The sequence below is a fragment of the Hyperoodon ampullatus genome (genome assembly GCF_949752795.1).
Source record: "Hyperoodon ampullatus genome assembly, chromosome: 19".
In the NCBI taxonomy this organism is placed as follows: Eukaryota; Metazoa; Chordata; class Mammalia; order Artiodactyla; family Ziphiidae; genus Hyperoodon; species Hyperoodon ampullatus.
Genome location: NC_136932.1, coordinates 29,651,046 through 29,670,018, shown reverse-complemented (window position 1 = coordinate 29,670,018; position 18,973 = coordinate 29,651,046). Strand labels below are relative to the sequence as shown.

Sequence of the window (18,973 nt, the reverse complement as noted above, 5' to 3'; positions counted from 1 at the left end):
TGACCAACGGGCCCCGGGGCAAGGGGACCACCGCGCGAGGGCGCGGGCCGAAGCTCTGCTCGCCCGCGCAACCGAACGCGGGCGGCGAGAATCGCGAGAGCGCTCAGCTCCCCTGCAGCGAGCCCTCAGGCAGGAGCAGAGGCCCAGGCGGCGGGCGTGGGCTGCGGGGTCGCTCGCCTGCTTCCCCGGCTGGCATCTAGGCGCCCCTACTTCCAGCGCGCCCCATCGCAGCCAGGCGACCTGAGCGGCCCCCAACCAGCCTTGGGCCAGAGTTCTGCCCGCAGTCCTCCGCTCGCCCGGCCGCCGGCGCTCGCCACCCGGCTGGGACCCGGCAGGTGGACTGTGGACTGCGGCGGGCGCAGCCTTCTTCCGCCCCCGGCCGCTCTCCCGGACCCTCCCTCGAGCCCTGGCGCGCCTCTGCTCGCCGGCCAGAGCTCGCTATCTGGGCCCCCGTGTTACCTGCCTCTGGAAGTCCCAGTTCGCAAGCAGCCGGGACTGTAAAAGGGTGGATTCGGCAGAGCCCAAAACCAGATTTCTAGGGGAGGGGTGGGGTCCCCATCTAGAGGGTCGCAGATCGCATTACTGGCCGAGGGGAGGAGACAGCGGAAGGGAGAGTCAACAGGGGTAAAAGTTGCTTTTCGCTTAGTACTCCCCCTCCCCCTCCCTAACGCGCTGCGATGCCGGTAGGCTCAGGGACACAGTGTCCCCCCCAGGTTCCGGAGCCCGACGGCCCCGGAACGGTTTGGCAGGACAGAAGCATCTTTCCATACACGGATGCTGCAGTCAGAGCGCCGGTTGGCCTGCAGGGCTGCCAGGCTCCAGGGCCCCGATGGCGACCCCTCTCCGGGAAACAAAGCCCGCCTCCGGGCAACGAAGATCTAGAGCAATAACAGACGCATAAATAAATCAATGAGCGGCTCTTTGCTGCCAGCAGCAGAGCAACCTCGGGCTGATTAAATGCAGACGCGGGGTGTCTGCCAGGACAGGAGGGCGGCAGGGTACAGGGAACCGGCGTGGAGGTGAAGGGTGGGGGGAAGGGAGGCCAGGGCAGGAGCGACGGGAAAGACCCAAAGCCACGTTTTTAAACATGGGGGGCGGTTTTAAAGGAAAACAGTACTGGGGAGGTGGGGACAGGGCTGCGGGCCTCTGGGCCTCCAAGCCACCCAGTGCAGCTTTCCAGGTGGGAGGTGCGGCCCCAGGGGCGGCGCCGGCGGCGGGAGGCAGGAGTCCGAGGCCGAGGGAGGGGGGCGGTCACTTTAAAGTCTCTTTCTTACCCATAATGCTTTGTGGGGCGTTGCCATAGTGGATCCAAGATGGCGTAGAAAGTAATGAGAGGTAAGTCCTGAATTCCCTCTTCTCTGCTGCTGGGATCTCTCCGCGAGCTGCCGGAGCCCACCGGAGAGAGGACCGGACTCCCCTCCGGTCCTCCAAGTCCCGGGAGGGTCAGCCCCGGGGCTGGCCTGGGGCCCAGACGGCCCGCGGCGGGGCCTGGGAAGCGGGGCTCTTCGAGGCGAGGCCCGGACGCTGGGGCTGCTTTCAGCTTCTTTCCCTCCCTGGCCCCCTTCCCCTCCACTGGGGGGCCGCGGAGCCCTTGGCCCAGGCCGTGGAGGGGGCCTCGCAGACCCCGGCCACGAGCGTGCGGGAGGTTTGTCCAGCCCACGGCACGCCGGGAGGGGGAGTCGAGCCGCCTTGCACGCTCCCCTCCTCCGGGTCGCCGCTGAGCGTGGGGAGCGTGCAGGCCTCCCACGCCCTGCTCGATTGCCCCCTCAGGGCTCGGACTTCCACGCGGGGTGCGGCGGGGGCCGGAGGGTGAGCGCGGGGAAAAGTGGGTCAGGGGTGCACCCCTACCTCCCCCGCCGAGGGCCGTTACCTGAGCTTCACTTTCTTTACCCCCTTTCTCCGCGCCCTCCTCGGAAATTCTCATTGGGCCACAAGCACATCAACAAAAATGAAAACAGAGCATCCTTTCTTGGAGATTCCTTCAAGACTTCCCTTTTCTTGAGCTAAGGGACCGCAGCTTTATCTAAGGAACTTTGATTGCTCTCCCCCGAATTATTTGAGCCTCCTGCACCCTCCCCTTTGCTGAGGATCGTCCAGACAGGGTTGGAAATCAGGGTCTTAGGATTCTTCTTGGATTGAGACCCTCAGGTTGTGTTTGAAACTCAAAATTGTTGTTCCTTCACCCTCACCACTTACACTTTTCAGGCAAATCGTTAATAGATGTGTAACTGCAGAGACAGTGGATGCCTAGAGTTGGGCGGGGGGAGGGGGGAGGAAGGCGTCGTCCTGGCAGTTTGTTCTTCATTCTGCCCTCTCTTAAACGCGTATGAGTGGATTTCTTCTCCTTCATCTCTTCTTTTTTCTCCTTCTTTTTCATTTGAGTTTTTGAAAGTAAGTTCAGTGAGATATGACATTTTTATGTTTGGATTTTAAGAACATTTTATAATTATTCTTTTATCACACAGAGAGGAAATGTTTTGGTTTTAAAGTAAAGCAAACAGACTCATTTACAAAGCTGCATACTGTACCATTTTGGTAACTTTTTCCATTTGAAATTTATATGCCCTTTCACTTCAGGCTGATAGAATGTTTGCTACATGTCTCTTACTGGTGTTGTCTAGACACATTTTACTTTTCTGTTTATCTCAGGAATTGGATGAAGTCATTGATGACTAAAGAACTACAGTGCTGGTGAGATGTGTAAGGTGAGACTGCAGTTAAAAATGATTTACCTTTTTTCCTTCTTTATTTTAATCAAGTCATGAGGGTGAGACTGAAACTAAGTAACTTGATGGGGCCATCTTTATTTCCAGATCACTCACTCAGTCAAGTGGGAGTAGAGGCAGGGCTAGATTTGGAAAGGACAACTGTGTCAAGTATACCAAACTTTTCAGCTACTGGAGCTTATCCAGAGCCAAATGTTATTTGCAGCCATCCTTGATTAGTATCTTCACCAGGGGTAATTATAGTTTGCCTATTGAAATTCCCTTGTGTAACTTTAATTGAATGTCTTAATTTTCTGTGTGCTTTGGTGTCCATCACTTAGTCTGCATTGAGTGTTAGTGATTGTGTATGCGGATTTTGTGCGTCTACAGTTTGTGGGACTCATGTAAAGTACACCCTTTGCATTGGAAAGAATGATTTCAGGCAAATCGTGCTTTTATTTTCTGAAAACTGGAACAGTGCTTGGCTCTCTCATAATTATTTGGAAATAAAAATGTTAGTGTTGCATTTTGGTTAGGTTATTAGGGATAAGACTGGCTTGTCATTATCTTCTGGTCACATGTAGTGTGTGAATTCAGAGTGTTGCTTTATTCTAACTCATAAGGCTTTGGATTTATAGAACGTTATGAATACAGGGTCAATGAACAGTCAGTATTCTGTACTGGTGAGGAGGAGAGTGTTGCTACTTTACATTCTTCACAAGCAATTTTCTCAACTTTAAAAATATATCTTTATTTTAATTTTAGTCATTGTAGATGTACTATACTATAGTGTGTGTGAGTGTGTGTGTCTGTAAAATATATTACTATGGTTTATTGAGAAAATGTAAGTTGTTATGGTAGATTGGTTAATGCAGGGTTTTGTTTTTTTTTCCTTTAACACATCAGGGTAGCCTTTGAATTTTGAAATCCACTCACAAGTTTTCATCTCTATCACACATCTGTTTAAGAAGAGTAAGCTGTGCTTTATTTTATTCCAGATTGAGGCATACAATTGACATTTTTGCCTTAAAAAAAAAACTGGGGAGAGTAAGGTGGATATAAACCAAGATCTTTTTGTAAGTGCACACACCACATTTGCTTCTGTTTGAAACTCAGAAGTGCTTGTGTGTATTATATATATTTTTATTTTTATTCTTAGCAGAGCAAATATGGATTTTAAAATTTATTTTCAGCTTACAGATGGAGGCATATTCATGCCTTAGACCTCCCAATCTGTACCTTTTATCTTTTTTTTTTAATACATATTACTTTGTGGAAAGAACCAAAGATCTACTTTTGGGCCTATGGAGATGTTTGTTTATAATCCAAAAGGGAATATTTAGAAATAGGTAATCTTGTGTGGCTAGTGCTGTTTGGCCTGAGCTGTGTCAAGACATTTTCCACATTTCACACGTGTAGACCATGTGAAGTGTTAGTATTGACTTCAAAGTGAAGTTGGTGGTTGGCCACCGAACAGGTTGTCACACGAAGCATTCTAAAATGGGAAATGCCATAGTACTGAAGTTTGTGGTGAAGCGAGGGTCTGTGTCTTTGAGTTGAATGAAGACATAGCTTTTTTAGTCTGTCCTTTTGGCTGGGAAGCTGGGACACTATTTTTAGGTAAGGCGGGAGTTTTGGGGAGTCAGTTAGTGCCTCTCTATCAGCTGGTGTGCTTGATTTTTGCAGTTGTTAGCAAGAAGTTTTATTTCTAATACCGTAAGTATTCAATCTACATTGTTTTAACGTCTGTATACATTTATGGACAGTCCAGAGTTTTACTGGAGAAGGGAGTGATGCCAAAATAACAGGGGAAATCATTCCTACTTGCAAAGGGCCTTGTGTAGTTTACAAATATAGAGCATATTCATGAAAGGCTAAGAATATTGCAGAGGGACCTACAAATAAGTAGACCAGATCTTACACATGCATTTTTGTTCTCTGTTTAAGAAGTAGGCATGGTATTGATATTAAATGCAAATTAGTCTCTAATTATCTGTCAGAATATATTTAAGATTCTAAATACAGGCCCAGCACAAGAAGTAAGGTCCTTTGGCCTGTTGTTTTAAATGCTTAGCAGTTTTAAATGCATAGTAGATTTGGGGCCAAGTTTATCAACTTGTCGATAAAGAAGAGATGGGGAGGAGCTACTTAAAAAATTATAAACAAATTGTTATGGCTGTTTATTTCCATCAACTTAGATAAGTATACATGCAAATATAATTTGATTTCTAAACAATAGTTTGAATTGTTTTCTAGGAGAGAAGTATGATATGTGTGGAGAGTGTGGCCGCAGCAGCTTGTAGTTCATTTAAAATGCTGGGTGTAGTCAGGATGACGTCGGTAGCACTGGCTAGGAGCCGCATAAAACTTAGTGGTCTGTCACTTCACCGGTGGCTGAGATTATACTTTTGAGCTCTCCTGAATTTAATAAGGTTAATATTCCTCTTTCAAAAAGAAATAGTAGATATAACATGAAGATTTTTAATTTATATGTCTATATATGTGTGCATATATATTTATATATGTATATATCTTTATTTTAAAAGCTACCAATTGTCTAAAGCAAATTGAAAGTTTTTCAGCATACTACTAACGAGTCATACCAACTTGTTTACTGGTGTAAATTGTACTGGGTCAGTTTCTTCAAGGGCAGGAAGTTGTCTGGTAAAGCCAGAATTTGTGTGTTCAACTTGTTTTGACCCCCAGAAACCCTGATTCATCATTAGGTTCTTCAAAGAATGCAGGCACATTTTTTTGAGTAAACCATTGTGACGTGTGAATGTTTGTGATTTTTGTTATTTCTGTGCCATATTTTAGGTGTTCTCGGAACATCTGAATTTGCCTTTTTGCTTTTTTCTTTCGATATTCTCCTTGTGGTGAAAATATTCCTGTGAGGCGAGCTTCCTTTCAGTAGGCAATATGTGTAACTAATATAGTTTAAAAACTTATTTATTTTTATGTAAAACTGATGCATGCTATGGTAAACAAATCCAAGCAGTGCTAAGTGTATATAGGACAAAAGATAAAAAGCCTCTGCTCTCCTTCCTCCATCGTTAGCCATGTCCCCCTAATCTGACCGTAGAAAGCAGTTGGTGTTACTTGGTGTTTGGAAGACCTCTCTTGACTCGGTGCGCGGGCAGTAGTGAAAGCAGAGGGAGAAGTCATGGAAGGCATGGCCACTGAACCTGTTTAGATGTTAGGCAGGTATTCCACCCTTATTTCCTGTGATGTTAATTAATATTGATAATCTTAAACTTCCATTAGTTTAAGATAACTGTAATTGAATTGTTAGTGAAGCACTCAAACAGTTAATTGCATTGTCAGGTTGGTAAAGTTTTGATTTGTTGATCTTGTAAGGAAATAAATATTTGGAAATTGAATTCACGTAACCGTAGGGCTGAGAGTAATGTTGGTAATTATCATCTGTGGAATTTTATGATGAGATGCACAGTATACTTACTATAGACTTTTTATAACTCATGATCTTTCCTTTAGTTTTCAGAACAACTCCAAGATAGCTGTTATTTCTGCTTTGCAGAGGAAATTTAGGTTAAATGTGAATTAACGAACATAATGTCGCAAGACCAGTAAGTAGTGGTGCTGGCGTTGTGCCTTGGAAAGGGTGTTCTCTTTCCACTGCAGTATGCTCTGCTGCTTCTATCTAGTCTGTCTTATTTTCCAATGAGGAAATTGAGGCCTGGAGAAGTCAAATGACTTTCCCAAGGTCACACAGCTGATTAGTAGTAACATTAAACCAAACTTTTATCTCTGGACCCTTATCTCAGGACTCTTGGTCCTGGCTGGTTATGCTACATTTTAGTGAAGTACTGTGGACCAAAGGACCATATGCTGTGACCACTTGATACAAATGCTTCAGAACTGATACATCAGCAGTGGTGTTTTCTAGTATGTATTAAAAGGTTCCTTCTCTCTCTTTCAGAAATTATAAAGGGCTCTGATGGGCTCTTTGGGTGATACCCAGTGCAGTGAACTGCAGGTGAGTAAGGTCTGGGAGAGCCTTATTTACAAAGCAAGGACTTGGTAATGCCTGAGGAAAAGACAAAAGGGACTTAATCTAGAGGAGGGTGTCTGGTCAGCAAGATGAGGTGGGACAAGGTGGAGGAAGTAGGGCCCTGGTGCAGCAGTGGTGACCTGACTGAATTGGCTACTTCTGGAGCCGACCAGATGATGGTGAACCTACTCCAAACAGACTGCCTGATGCTTTGTCAGTTTGTTTGAAGAGAAGTGAGGGTAGGTTAATCTTCCACTTCTGTTTTGAATGAGTTTTGAATGAGTAACTGCACAGGGATTCAACCTATCTGCATATGATTGGATCTTCAGAGGTCCTTCAGTTTTTGTGTCAACATTCTTGAGTGTTGATCTCCCAGTGCTCTGATGAATAGGTTAAGTATTAAATTGTTTGTTTTTCCTGTTATGTACTATGTGTGTATTGTCATGAATGACTATATATCTGCATTTTTGAGGATCTGGATACCAGGAACATATCAATGGAAACAGAAGGTTAAACTTTTTTCCTAATGGTTGTATTAGTCCTTCAACTTATTTGTTTATTGCTGAAATGCCCTAATAATGACATTTTAGTCTTGAGTATTTATTATTTCACAGTAATTAATCTTCTTGGTCCATTATAGTATCTTGACCATTTAGTATTAAACTAAGGAAATGGTAATACTACAGAAAAACAATTAGAAGACAGTTTTAATATTGTCCTTGTGGGGCATCAGTGCTAAAATTATTTTTTGATATATTTTTAATACTAGTCCCAGGACTTTAATGAGACAATGCTATATATTTTTAGGGTTTATAATTAAACTTAGGCTTGGCTACTTATTGATTGCTAAAGTAAAACATTGTTGTAGGGGTCCTTTGTTTGTTGAGTTAGGGTAGTTTGCACGATTCATCCCCCACAGGTTCATGGGGATGATCAGAAGGCTAGTTGAGCTGGTTTCTTGGTCCTTGGAAGGCGGGGATCTGGGTTGTCATAGGTCATTGTGATAAGAAGTGCATGAGCGTTCTCAGTTAAGGCCAAAGTGAGCAGTAAAAGAGAGGTGTGGACCTCTTCCTGAGACTATATCGAGTTTGCATTCTGGGACCCCTAGTTTCCTCAGTATGATAGAACTTTCTCTCTTAAATTATAAAATAATGTAAGAATTGTTATTAAGTAAATTGTTAAATATTTGGGTTACTACCCCTAAAACAGTTGATTTTCTTTTTGGCATTCTGTTAAAAAATATGTATATATATATAGATATCTATCTATCTATCTATATATATACACATTATTGTACTCATTTTTAATTATAACGCATATAATTTGAATTTTTCCTACTTATTAGATTATGAAACATTTCCATGTTATAGTTGTCACAATTTTAATTGACATAATTACACTTTGAGAGGCTGCAAAATATTTCATCAAGTCATGCCGTCAATAATTAAATCTTTTTATGTTAGATATTTATGTTGCTGGCTGGTTTTCAGTTAATACTTTAATCTACGTTATTGTAGATATTGTATTTTTTTCTGGCTAATTATATCTCTAGGATAAATTTTTGAATGCATTATTGTTTTAAATGGTATGAATGTTTTTATGGCTTTTGATATATATCGCCATACTGTTTTTCAAGAATGTTATACCAGTTTGTACTACTAACAGATATACAGATGTACCTGTTTCACCATAACTGGATATAAATACATTTATTCCTTAAAAGTTTTTGCTTACTTAATAGTGTAAAGTGGCATTTGTACTTCTTTGTTCTATAATGTTGAATTTTTCTCTTTGAGTCTCTTCATGGTGAATTGTTTGTTCATATCCTTTGCTATTTTAATCAGTAAACTATCGATGTGGGCTTTGGATGGTAAGGCAAGTATAACCAGCTAATAAACAGGTGATTATTAAAAAGATGATGAGAACATGTTCGGGGAGAATGTTCAGAGAGTCTAGTCTGGATGGTAAGTTTTCTTGAGAACATAGTGGTTGAAGGGGAATGGGTTAGTTATTCCAAGGTTCAGCTCAGCACATGTTTAGTGCGCATCCATTGTGTACCACGTGTTGCGTCCTCTTAGTGCTCCTCAAGTCATCGTGGCGTATACTTGGCTGAAGGAGGAGGCTGCTTGAGGCTGCTTGAGGCTCGACTTCTGGGACTTTGTCTGCTGAAGTCTCTTTGTGGAGGGCTGAGGGGATGACTGACTAGAACCTCTTTAGCTCATTCACGGCATACCACAGTGCCACGGCACAGTCTTTGAGAAGCTCTGTTCTGAAGGATACAAAGTTGAATAAAGCATCATTTCCTCTGACAAGGAGCGAATCATCTAGTAGAGAGAGTAGGGGCACCAAAACAAGGAAGGACTAATAGGAATTTGAAGGGCGCTGTAAGAGGGGTTCAGACAAGGTGCTTAGGGGTTCAGTGGAGGGAGTGATACGGCCCCCTTGGGGATGTAAGGGAACACTTCAACTGAGGAGGTGGCATTTAAATTGCACCACTGTGAAATTGAGGCGCCAGGGCAAGAAGAGGGCATTCTGGAGGGAACGGTAGCTTGAGCAAAGGCTCAGGGGTGGTGTTGGAAATGAGGTGGATGTCCGGAAACTGAGTATCCAAATTACCCAGACCCTGGGTTACATGAAGGAACATAGTGGACAGTGAGGCTGTTGAGAGGTCATGACTGGGTTTTGGAGAATGAATATGATGGATTTCAGTGAGGAGAAACTAGAGACAGGGTTTTCAGTCGAGTTCATGGTACTACTCCAGGTGAGGGATGATGAGTGTCTGAGTTGGTGTGCTTGGGAATGAAAGGAGGTGGTGGAGTCAAGAGATACTTTGGAGGTTGAACAGAGAGATGTGGTGACTGATTAGGTAGGAGGGGAAGGAACAGTCAGTTCTGTGTCTTAAGTCAGAGATGATGCTGAGGTATTTGTGGTTGGATGGCTGGCAGAATGGGACAGCAGGAATACAGAAGTCAGGAGGAAGAGCAGGTCTTAGGGGTTTAGAATAGAGAAAAGACGATTTTGGTTTTGTGTGTTGAGTTTAAGGAACTAGTAGAAAGGTGAAATCAGAATCTTAACCCTGGAAGGAACAGATGCGGAAGTTCGGGGCCCAGAGGAGCTTGAGGGACCAGTGAGGTCTCACAGTTAGATAAAGCAGAGTGAAGACTGAAGCTTCGTGATTCCAGTCCAGCACTCTCTTCAGTGCCTCAGACTGAGAAACTTCTCTGCTGTGGTGTTTTCCTCGCACCCAGGTGTGCTCAATAGGAAGTTGGAAGTGGCAGAGCTTATGTTGGGAGTGAAGAGTTTATTTTTTAATTACATTTTTTTTATTATGGAAAATTTCAGATGTATAGAAGTGGAAAGGGTATAATCAATCCCACTGTACCCGTTGTTCAAGTTTAATAGTTAGTAATGTTGTTTCATCTGTTTCCTCCCTCTCCATCAATTCTATTGAAGCAAATTGGATAAAGTGTTTTGGTGAACTTGAACTCTGGGTATCTGTAGTTAAGGAGAATTGAACAGTTCAGTAGGGTATGTTCTGAGCTTTCTGGGTGGGGGTGTAGAGTGAACAGAAGTAGCATTAATTGCCAGAATTCCTGGGCAAATCACTTATGTCTTCTGAGCCTTCGTTTGTCTGTGAGACGGAGGTAATAATGGCAGTGTCACAGAATTACCTGAGATAAGGTGTAGAAAATGCTGTGTGAACTGTGAGCCTGAAGTGTTATGCAGATTTTAGTTGTTGGTAATAACAGAAAGGTAGTGCTATTCCTTTGGGCTTCTGTGTTGCTGGCATTCAATACATTTTTATTATTCAAGAAAGAATTATGTGAGGTACCTGAGGCTTCAACAGGGAACACAACAGACAAAATCTCAGCTCTCCTGGAACCCATGTTCTAGGTCTGGAGTATAATAGGAAGCTAATACCTTAATAGTGATTAGTGTGGGCCAGACACTGTTCTGAGTGCTTTCATATTTTACCCTATTTAATTCTTGCAGTAATGCCTTGAAGTGTAGCACTGTTATGATTCCCATTTTGCAGATTTGGAAATCAAAGCAGATTTTTAAGCAGATTGCCTCAGGTCACAATGCCAGGATTCAGATTCAGGTAGAGCTGGCTTCAAGCCTATACTCTTACCCCTGTGCCATTAAAACGCTTTAGCTCATTCATGGTGTACTAGTGTTTGGTACAAATAAAAAAGGTAGGCCCTGATTGAAATTATTCCTAAACAAGTAAGTGTTCTCTTCTTGTGGGAGAAAAAAAGGACAAAAACAAATGAAAAAAATGGCAGTACATAGTTCTCTGTGGATGGGGGTATATTAATATTCTTACATAGAAAAGAATGTTTCTTCCTAACTTTTTATAGGCTTCACCAACTTTCTTGGTTCCTTTAGATACAAATGGCCACCTCAGTGGAACGAAGTCATTTTCCTGCTGGTACTTGGGAAGAGTCTCTTCTTGAATGAATCTCCTTATTGCTTACAATTCTTCTTTTTTCTCCTACTACTCTCTTTCCTTACCTTGGGGCAGTTCCCTTCTCTGATTTCCCCTGTTGTCTGATCCTCCTTTTCCTCACAGCTGTGGTGTCCCTTCCCAGTCACATCAGCTGCCCATGTTCTCATGGATTTCCTTCCTTCTGCCTTTGCCTTCTCTTCCCTAGCCTGCCTCTGTCCGTCTTCTTGGGCCTTACCCTCTGTTGTGGCTCTTCTGAGTTTCTTCAGTGGGGCTAACGTCAGGACCAATTTCTCGCCTCTGGCTCTGGCTCTGCCCTGCCAGGTCGTGGTTCTCCTTCCTGGGCTGGGAAGATGGGGAAATGGGCAGTGAGGATTCCTTAAGTTTGCATCAGGATTAGGACATGGGCCTCACTCCTTTTAAGGAGGGTTAGGAGGGTATTATGGCTTGCATACCTGTGGGTTTTTTTTTTAATATTGTTAAAATATACATAACATAAAATTTACCATTTTCATCATTTTAGCATACAATTCAGTGTCATTAAGTGCATTCACATTGTTGTACAACCATCACCACCATCCATCTCCAGAACTCCATCATCTTCCCTAATTGAAGTCTGTTCTCATTAAACACTAACCCTCCATCCCCCTCTCCCTCAAGCACCTGGCAAACATCATTCTACTTTCTGTTTCTAAGAATTTGAATAGGGTCCATTCATACCATAGGTACCTCATATAAGTGCACTGATACAATATTTGTCCTTTTGTGACTGGCTAATTTCACTTAGCATGTCTTCAAGGTTCATCCATATTGTAGCATGTGGCAGCATTTTCTTCCTTTTTCAGGCTAAATACTATGCCATTGTATGTAAATACCATATTTTTTAAAATCCATCCAGTTTTTTTTTTTTTTTTTTTTTTTTTTGCGGTACGCGGGCCTCTCACTATTGTGGCTTCTCCCGTTGTGGAGCACAGGCTCCGGACGCGCAGGCTCAGCGGCCATGGCTCACGGGCCCAGCCGCTCCGCGGCATGTGGGATCTTCCCCGACCGGGGCACGAACCCGTGTCCCCTGCATCGGCAGGCAGACTCTCAACTACTGCGCCACCAGGGAAGCCCTCCATCCAGTTTTTGATAGACACTCAGGTTGCTTCCACCTTTTGGCTGTTGTGAATAATGTTGCTGTGAACTTGGGTGTATACATATCTGTTCAGGTCCCTACTTTCAGTTCTTTCGGGAAATACCCAGAAGAATTGTTGGATCATATGGTAATTCTGTGTTTAATTTTTTGAGGAATCCCCATATAGTATTCCATAGCAGTAGCACCGTTTGATGTCCACCAGAAATGTAAAAGGGTTCCAATTTCTCCACATCCTCGCAAACAGTCATTTTCTATTTTTTTGATAGTAGCCATCCTAATGGGTGTGAAATGATAATATATACTTGTTTTTAAAGCTGTTTTATGTAGAATAATAGAATTTCAGGACTAGAAATGGTATTAATGATTTCTGATTCAATTAGCTGTAGACAGCAATGAATGTTCTCATATGTCTTAGCATTTTCACTTCTTTCTCAGTTGGAGAAAGGCATTTTGGGCAGATGGGTGTCTACTGGATCTTTGGCTCAAGATGAACTATGTCTGACCCAGGCAGGGTACATGGAATGCAGCTTTGCAAGAGATCTGCTCTTCTCTTCTGCCAGTGACTCTCTTTCTTATACCTCTTTACAGTTTCCAACTGTGTCTTCTGGGTTATTTAGTCTTCTTTCCAGCTTCCTTAAGGGATAAGGTAATTGTATTCAAATAAACATTTTTATTTAAAAAAACTAGGTAAGTTAGCAATTAATGAGCCCAAGATCAGTATAAACTGCTCAGATGATTAAAAAGACTGTATTCAATATGAATTGGAAGGAAACCTAAATATTACTCCTTGATGTTAGCTATAATTCCTTACTATGTAAAATAAGTCACCCCTTTTCAATTTTTTTTTAATTTGGAGGAGATGAGTTAAGCAGCATAAAATAAAATATATTTTATATTTACGAGAAGATTATAACTTCTGGATTAGTTTGGGTTTTGAATCTTTTTTTTTTTTTTTTTTTTTTTTAAATTTTTATTTATTTATTTATGGCTGTGTTGGGTCTTTGTTTCTGTGCGAGGGCTTTCTCTAGTTGTGGCAAGCGGGGGCCACTCTTCATCGCGGTGCGCAGGCCTCTCACTATCGCGGCCTCTCTTGTTGCGGAACACAGGCTCCAGACGCGCAGGCTCAGTAATTGTGGCTCACGGGCGTAGTTGCTCCGTGGCATGTGGGATCTTCCTAGACCAGGGCTCGAACCCGTGTCCCCTGCATTGGCAGGCAGATTCTCAACCACTGCGCCACCAGGGAAGCCCTTGAATCTTTTTTAAGTTCAAGAAAACTGTTAGTTTAATTTATATTATGAAAATCTTTATGCCTACAGCAAAGTTGTAAGAATAGTATAATCAATACCCAATTGTTAGCGTTATGTCATAATTTGCCTTGTCTCTCTTTCTCTGTCAAATAGATAGAATTTTTTTTTTCCTGAGCCAGCTGAAAGTAAGTGGCAGACATCTTAGATGGCATTTCATTCATACTTCATCATGTGTCTTCTAAGAATGAGGACATATTTCTTCATAAACATGATACCATTATCACACTTAAGAAGATAATTCAGTAATACTAATAGTTATACTATCAGATATCAAGTCCATGTATAATTTTTCCTATTTCTTCCCAAAATATATTTTATTTCTTTAGTTTGTTTTTGACTCTTTAGTTTCTTTTTTTTAAATTAATTTATTTATTTTTGGCTGCGTTGGGTCTTCGTTGCTGTGTGTGGGCTTTCTCTAGTTGCGGCGAGCAAGGGCTACTCTTCATTGTGGTGCACGCGCTTCTCACTGTGTTGGCTTCCCTTGTTGTGGAGCACGGGCTCTAGGCGTGCGGGCTTCAGCAGTTGTGGTGCACGGGCTTAGTTGCTCTGCAGCATGTTGGATCTTCCCGGACCAGGGCTCAAACCCGTGTCCCCTGCACTGGCAGGCAGATTCTTAACTACTGCCCCACCAGTTATTCTTTTATAAAAAAATTATTTCCTCATTTGTTTTTATGTGATGATGCCTTTATTTATTTATTTTTATTATTGTTTATTTTTGGCTGTGTTGGATCTTTGTTGCTGCGTGCGGGCTTTCTCTAGTTATGGCAAGTGGGGGCTACTCTTTATTGTGGTGCGCGGAATTCTCATTGTGGTGGCTTCTCTTGTTGCGGAGCACGGGCTCTAAGTGCGCGGGCTTCAGTACTTGCAGCACCCGGGCTCAGTAGTTGCGGCACACAGGCCTTAGAGTACCGGGCTTCAGTAGTTGCGGCCTGTGGCCTCAGTAGTTGTGGCTCATGGGCTCTAGAGCGCAGGCTCAGTAGCTGTGACGTACGGGCTTAGTTGCTCTGCGGCATGTGGGATCTTCTCGGACCAGGGCTGGAACCCGTGTCCCCTGCATTGGCAGATGGATTCTTAACCACTGCACCACCAGGAAAGTCCCAGACATTCCTTTTTTTAATGACAATTTTGAAGAGTCCTGGTTCATGTATTTCATAGACTGTCCTTCAACTTAGGTTTGTGTGATGCTCTCCTCATGACTGGAATGGAGCTAGGGTTTTGGGGAAGGATCTATTTACTTTTAATATTTTGTTTCATCTCTCTCTCTTGGCTTTTTATATAAGATATTCAGTGCATATAGATATATATTTTATTTTTTTTTTTTTTTTTTTTTTTTTTTTTTTTTTTTTTTTTTTTTTTTTTTTTTTTTTGCGGTACGCGGGCCTCTCACTGTTGTGGTCTCTCCCGTTGCGGAGCACAGGCTCCGGATGCGCAGGCTCAGCGGCCATGGCTCACGGGCCCAGCCGCTCCGCGGCATATGGGATCCTCCCAGACCGGGGCACGAACCCGTATCCCCTGCATCGGCAGGCGGACTCTCAACCACTGCGCCACCAGGGAGGCCCTAGATATATATTTTAAAAAGTAGGCTTGTAGACTATTCTTTTATAAACTGCTTGCTATTTTGTAATCTGCTTGGGATGATGGTGGTCGTGGTGGTGGTATGCTTTTTTTTTTTTTTCCTGTATGCGGGCCTCTCACTGTTGTGGCCTCTCCCGTTGTGGAGCACAGGCTCCGAAAGCGCAGGCTCAGCCGCCATGGCTCACAGGCCTAGCCGCTCCACGGCATGTGGGATCTCCCCAGACTGGGGCGTGAACCCGTGTCGCCTGCATTGGCAGGCGGACTCTCAACCACTGCGCCACCAGGGAAGCCCGGTACACTTTTGTTTTAATTATGCAGTTGGCTCTCTTGCGTTGATTTACATTTTATTTATAAAGCTCCACTGCTTTGGATTATGATGTGTTTACAATGCTACACAGATAATCTGGAAGGGAAAATGAAGAAATACAAATGACAGAAAATATTTTATAATAATAAAATTTTCTTGGCAAGCAGCAACCTTTTCTCAAAGTCAGTCTTTTAATATAATTTGCTTGCTTCATAAATATGGTTTTTTTGTTTTTTCATATCTTTATTGATTAGTAAGCATGTTAAATGACTTGGGAGGAATCTCACTCTCTTCAAGAAATACTTTGGAATTATTGATCCACAATGCTGACAGTTCTCAAAAATGGGTCAGGAAAATCAAAGTAATAGATGGAAAAAAAAATCTCAATTTTAGCTGTTGATATAACTTTTCTTGAATTTAGGGTTCTTTTTTATAATTTAAGTGACTAAAACAGATGGTGGAAGGTCCATCAAGATATTTATTTTATGTATTTAAAGCATTTTACTTTGCTGTATTGAATTCCATTCATTCTGGAATTTAGGAGAATTTACCTCTTTATGAAAGAGATTATTGAAAGTAGAAAATGATTGATGACCTTCGCTTCCAGTTTTCTTCTCAATAGACTTAGTCTCTCTTCTAATGCTTCATGCATACTCAGTAATTGTATAAGTTTTATAGAAAAATGCAGGTCTGGCTGAATATTAAGCACAGTACAATAAATAAAGCTTTTTTACTTTGCAGAATATTTTACATGTGTGTCCCATAGATCCATCAGAGATTCTAGTTTTGGATAAAGGCAAGTACATTTAAAGACAATACAACATCCCTGTCTATGACATTGGCATTCAAATGAGAAGTGAATTTGGTTCAGGACAGTTCTTGAAATGCTTAGCATTTAGGTTATTTTAGGTCAACTCTTTCGGAAATTCAATTAGAGTATTTATTGAATGGTTTTAGTGAGCTGATTGGTTGTCATGTCATGTCATAGATGATATAAAACATGACTCCTATTTCTAAAATAGTTGTGTTGGTCACATAAGGCATCTTACATGATGTATTTAATCCAAGATAATGTATGAGTAAGAGGCGGATCATTCTCTAGGAAGTAATTTTGGTTTTGAGAGAGGCATTCTTAGGGCTTTGGTGTGTTCATTTAGAGCTGGGCAGGATTGAGGTCCGGAGAGAGGAGGGAAAGGATGTTTGGGTAGAGGGAAGGGCATTGGCAGAGCCTCAGAGGCCTGACGGTTCCTGGGGCCTGTGTGGGAATGGTGGGAAAGTTGGGTTGCAGTCAGCCTGTGGGTGGCCTGGACGTTGGGTAATGAGCGTGGCCGTCAGTTTATGGGCGCCCTCTCTAGAGTGGTCTGTATCTTGCTTCCTCCCTGAGGAAGTGTGACACGCTTTGGCTAGCTGCAGTGTCTTCCCCACAGCTGTGCTGTCGATTGAGGAGAAGGGGGCCTGCTCTGCCATGGCTTCCTTACTCCTCAGGGTATGGCGTGTGAGTTATTTTAATAATGTATCAATCTGCCTTTTCTTTCTTTTGTCACAATGCATTTACTTTCTAACGTGGTCTTGTTTTCAGGGTAATAATTGGGTTTCCACAGGGAAAATCATAATGTATGAGGCAAATTACTGACTTAAAAAAATGAATCTCTAATATTTTTCTAGTAGTTATTCTTTTGTTTAAATTTTTGTTTTGTTAGTTATGTAAAGAAACTTATGTATAGTAATTTCTGCTCAGGTGGACAGTGGTACTGTTTACCACAGCTCATTGGTCTTCTGATACCTTTACAAATGCAGTCTGATTCATGCCAGCCAAGTTAATTATGAGGTACATCATTTTTTTCCCCTAATGGAGACAAATGTAAAAGACAGAGATACAGAAATCATCTTCAGTTTCGATTGAAGAAATTTTAGTTACTACTGTTTGTTCCTGCTATTTGATCACAGTTTATTTTTATTTTTTGAAGTTTGTCTCTAATCCAATAAGGTTTAATGTTTTAGCAGTAAAAGAGGACCATGACTAAATTAATAAGAAAAGTTAATTTAAGAACAATAATTTATTTTTAAAAATATAAAAGTACATTTCATGACTTGATTTCAGGATGATCTGGTGGTATCCTTATTCTGTCGCAGAAGGAAGTCCACAGTCGGATGAGAATGATGCTTACAAATCACCACCCTTATTATCTATTACTGAACATGTCTTAGTCCAGGCTAATCTGCCTACCACCTCTGTGGTACACTGTTGCTTTCATTTTTCTTCCAGTATTTACTTTTGGTCCTGGTCCAATTATCTAGCTGCGATGGGATTCTTCAAAAGTATCCTACATTTTGTACTTAGTGAACTAGTGATTGTTCTGTTTGCAGACATTCTTTCTGAGGCTCTACTCTTGCCTCGAAAACCTACATTTGCAGAAAGGGAAATGTATAGGTTTTCCTTTTAAATGTATTTATTTTTATTTATTTTTTATTTATTTTTGGCTGTGTTGGGTCTTCGTTTCTGTGCAACGGCCTTCTCTAGTTTCGGTGAGCGGGGGCCACTCCTCATCATGGTGCGTGGGCCTCTAACTGCCGTGGCCCCTCTTGTTGCGGAGCACAGTCTCTAGACGCGCAGGCTCAGTAGTTGTGGCTCACGGGCCCAGTTGCCCCGTGGCATGTGGGATCCTCCCATTCCAGATCTCGAACCCGTGTCCCCCCCATCGGCAGGCAGACTCTCAACCACTGCGCCACCAGGGAAGCCCAGGTTTTCCTTTTATTAACAAACTTATCCTTCTTTATTTCTTTCCAGTTTTTAAAAACCGTGTCCATTGTGACATTGAGATTCATATTTAAAAATAATTTTAAAATTTTATTCTTAAAATTATCGTACAGTAAAACTAACTTTTTTCTTTTTTTCTGTTAATTTAACACGTGTAGTTTGTGCAACCATCACTACAATCAGAATACAGAATAATATTATCACCCCCCAGAATTCCCTGATGCTATCCTTTTATAGTTAACTGTCCCCATCCTATAACCTCTGCAACCACTGACCTTTTCTCCATCCCTATAGTTTTGTCTTTTTGAGAATGTCGTATAAGTGGAATCATACATGTAAGCTTTTGAGACTGGGTTCTTTTACTCTGTCTTTGAGATTCATCTAAGTTATTGCATGTATTGAAAGTTTATTCCTTTTTATTACTGAGTAATTTTCCATTGTCACTCATTAAAGGACATTTGTGTTGTTTCCAATTTTTAACATTTAGGAATAGAGCTGCTGTAAACATTTGTGTACAGACTTTTGTGCAAACATAGTTTTCATTTCTCTATCTCTAGGGTAGCTGTCTCTGGGGAGAGGGGATTGCTGGGTGATATAGTGAGTATATTTTTAACTTTATGAGAAACTGTCAACCCTTTTTCCAGAGTGTCTGTACCATTTTATATTCTCCCACTAGCAGTGTACGAGAATTCCACCTATTCCACATCACTGACACTATCAGTGA

General features: G+C 42.2%; 1 protein-coding gene across 1 annotated transcript in view; it reads left to right on the top strand.

Moving 5' to 3' along the window:
• Positions 1–677: 677 nt before the first annotated feature.
• Positions 678–18,973, top strand: part of LOC307067920 (RAD52 motif-containing protein 1-like) — a gene marked incomplete at both ends in the record, with an annotated part of 31,073 nt that continues 12,777 nt past the window's right edge. The window contains 3 exons of the mRNA XM_079725542.1: positions 678–683; positions 1,433–1,645; positions 1,771–1,809. Coding sequence (XP_079581668.1) covers positions 678–683; positions 1,433–1,645; positions 1,771–1,809 — 258 coding nt within the window. The remainder of the gene's footprint in view (positions 684–1,432; positions 1,646–1,770; positions 1,810–18,973) is intronic.